General features: G+C 46.4%; 1 protein-coding gene across 1 annotated transcript in view; it reads left to right on the top strand.

The window, feature by feature from the left end:
• Positions 1-2,422, top strand: part of LOC123518146 (hornerin-like) — a 5,567-nt gene extending 3,145 nt beyond the window's left edge. Inside the window, exons 2-4 of the mRNA XM_045278842.1 lie at positions 1-1,038; positions 1,565-1,693; positions 2,311-2,422. The exon at positions 1-1,038 is cut by the window's left edge and continues 1,042 nt beyond it. Of these exons, the coding sequence (XP_045134777.1) occupies positions 1-1,038; positions 1,565-1,693; positions 2,311-2,315 (1,172 nt within the window). The 3' untranslated portion in view covers positions 2,316-2,422. The remainder of the gene's footprint in view (positions 1,039-1,564; positions 1,694-2,310) is intronic.
• The last annotated feature ends 1,060 nt before the right edge of the window (positions 2,423-3,482 follow it).

The raw sequence follows: 3,482 nt of genomic DNA, 5'->3' as shown, positions 1-3,482 counted from the left end.
GCCACAATGAGCAAGGAGGTCACACAAAAACGGTCTCCATCTCAGGTCCCGCCGAGTCACACCTTCACACTGGGTCACAAGGTCACACCAAATCACAAGGTCATAGTGGATCACCAGGTCACACAGGGCCACACACACACCAAGACGATCACCACACTGAGTTAGGTCACACAAATACTTTCTCCCCGATTAATTTTGGATCACAAGGTCACACTGGGTTACAAGGAGGTCACACTCACCAAGATGACCAAAAGGACCACGAAAGTCACCATGAAAAGCCTGCGTCACAAGGCTACACTGGGACTCAGGGTCACATTGGGTCACACCTGGGTCACACGCACCAAGACGACCAACATGGTGAGCAGGGCCACACCAAACCCTCATCATTCTCCCCTCACTCTGGGTCACAAGGCCAAACTGGGTCACAAGGTCACTCTGGGCCACAAGGTCACATTGAGTCACACCTGGGTCACACTCACCAAGACACAAGAACGTCACCAATCTCAGGTCACGCCGAGGGAGATCACCATGACCAACCTGCCAGCCCGGGGACTCCCATAGAAGGTCACAGCCAGCAAGGTCAAAAAGTAGACCTTTCCAGCACTGCAGACCACAAACAAAGTCACACAGGGTCACAACGAGGTCACACTCACCAAGACGACCACCACAATGAACAAGGTCACACAGAAACACCCCTTAGCTCGGGTCACATTGGGTCACAAGGTCACACGGGGTCACAGTTGGGTCACATTCACCAAGACGACCACGAGGAGGAAAGAGGTCACCAGGAGAGCCACCCTGAGTCACAGCAAGGTCACAGTGAGGACGGGGCACCTGGCTTCATCAAGTTTGGTGCGCAGAGTCTCCCAGATCACCACCTCCACCACCACGACCATGACCACCACCACCACGACCACGACCACGACCACCACGGGGACCCCCACGGTGACCACCACTTCCACTCAGTGCGGGGTGGTCACATTCACGGCAATAAAGACGACGTGGAGTTTGTGAAGATGCTCCTTGCACAAAATCCAGGTGTGTGTGTGTGTGTGTGTGTGTGTCTCTCCTATTCTCTCAGTTTATCATCATTTCATTTCTTTTCACTTCTCTTCGTCTGCTTCTCTCTCCTCTCTTCGTTTTATTATTTTATTTCCTCTACTTCTCTCCCTTCGTTTCATTTCTCTCATGTCTGTTTCTCTCCCCTCTTCACTTTATCTTATCTTTCCTGCATCTCTCTCCTTTTATCTATTATCCTTTTATCTATTTCCCCATCCACCTTCCTTCTATTTTTATATTCACCTTATCTTATCTTTCTTACTTCCTCTTCTGCCTCCTTTTTATTTTACACCTTCTCTCCATCTATCCTTAGTTATCTTATCTTATCATTCCTTTATCTAAATTCCTCCTCCTCCTCCTTATATTCTACTTTTCCTCCATCTCTCCTTATCCAATCACATTTTTTTTATCTAACTCCCTCCTTCTCCTCATCTCACTCTTCTCCTATCCTATCCTATCCTATCACATTTTTATCTAACCCTCCTACCTCCTCCTCCTTCCACAGAGAACACAGCCCCAGACGCACAGACCAGGGCGGGCCGGACACACCCCCCCACAGCCACAGCCCGCCAGCGTGCCCCCCCTCCAACACAGGCCTTCAGAGACACGGTGGATGTGAGGACCAACCTTTCCAGTGAGTGACGTCCTGGTTCTTGACCTTCGTGTTGTCTGGGTGTTGTCTGGGTGTTGGGTGTTCTGTGGGTGGTGCCTCAGTGCTACACCTTGGGGGAAGATGAAGGAATTGAGTTTTTAGTGGTTTTAAAGGACAAATCAAGGGTATTTTAGTGGTTTAAAGGACAATTCAAGGGTTTTTAAAGGGATTTGAGATTTTTAAGGGGTTTTAAAGGACATAGTAAGGATTTTAAAAGGATTCAAGTTTTTAAGGGAGTTTAAAGGACATAATAAGGGTTTTTAAAGGGATTTGAGAATTTTTAAAGTCTAAAGGACATATTAAGGGTTTTTAAAGGGATTTATGTATTTTTATGAGGTTTAAAGGACATACTAAGAGTTTCTAAAGGGATTGATGCCTTTAAGGGGATTTAAAGGTCATAATAAGGGTTTTTAAAGGGATTTGAGGTTTTTTAGGGAGTTTAAAGGACATAGTAATGGTTTTAAGGAGAAATATATGGGGTTGATATGTGGAATTAGTATTAGTGTTAGTATTAGTTAGATGAATGACTGAAGAGTATGTATGTGATGAAATATGTGGATTAGAAATGTTGCTAATTTTTTTTTCTCTCTCTTTTCCAGTCTAACGAAGAAGTCCTCGCCATCTGACCTTCAACTTGCCGTCTGTGGGCGCGTGTGTGTGTGTGTGTGTGTGTGTGTGTGTGTGTGTGTGTGTGGTATTTTCAAGTAAGGCTTTTTTTTTTTTTATAATTAAGTTCTTGTTTTTAGATGTTAGTTTAAAGAAAGCAGAGAGAGAGAGAGAGAGAGAGAGAGAGAGAGAGAGAGAGAGAGAGAGAGAGAGAGAGAGAGAGAGAACAAAAGTAGCTGTCCTTGAGTACCATGACAAGCAAAAACACCTGAGCTGCTGCTGCTGCTGATGATGATGATGATGATGATTGTTGTTGTTGTTGTTGTTGTTGTTTTCTAATTCGTAAACTAAAGAAAGGAAATATTAAGTTGTATTTTTGACGGGGGTGGTGGTGATGGGGGGTTGATGGGAGGGCTGGTGATGGGGTCTTAATGGGGGATGAGTGGCAGGATAATAGGGGTGAAGGGGAAGTGATGGGAGTTAATGGGAGGTGAAGGGGGACGATGAGGGTTGAGAGGGGTTGATGGGGGTTTAAGGAGGGGTACTGAGTTAAAATGGGTTAATGGGGTATTTAATGGGTGATGCTGAGGGTTGATGAAAGGGGTTAATTGGGGATTTAAGGGGTGTTTATGGGGAGGTGATGGGGACTTAAAGGAGGGGGTTGAGGTGGGGATTGGTGGGAGGGTGAATGGGGTTTTAAGGGGGTTGCTGGGGTTTTAAAGGGAGTGATGAGGGTTGATGGAGGTTGAAGGGGGTTTAAGTGGGGGTTTAAGGGGGGTTAAGGGGGTTTGAAGGGAGGGGTGATGGGGTTAATGGGGATTGAATGGGAGGATGATGGGGTTAATGAGGGTTTAAAGGAGGTAATGGGGCTTTAAAGGGGGGTGATGGGGATTAATGGGAGTTTAAGGAGGAGGTGATGGGGTTTTAAGGGTCTTTGAAGGGGGGTTTGATGGGATTAATGAGGGTTTAAGGGGTGTTGATGGGGTTTTAATGGGGGTTTTAATGGGGGTTGAAGGAGGTTGGTGGAAGGGTGATAGGGGTGTTGAGGAGAGGGTGATGGGGATGATGGTGTGGTTAAGTGGTGAGTGAATGGTGAGTGTGATAGTGAGTGGTGAGTGATAGTGACTGGTGAGTGGTGAATGAGTGGTGAGTGAGTGTGGTGAGT

The sequence above is a fragment of the Portunus trituberculatus genome, chromosome 6 (assembly GCF_017591435.1).
Source record: "Portunus trituberculatus isolate SZX2019 chromosome 6, ASM1759143v1, whole genome shotgun sequence".
NCBI lineage: Eukaryota > Metazoa > Arthropoda > Malacostraca > Decapoda > Portunidae > Portunus > Portunus trituberculatus.
The sequence above is the reverse complement of the archived record's forward strand: the minus strand, read 5'-3'. Positions and strand labels throughout refer to the sequence as shown.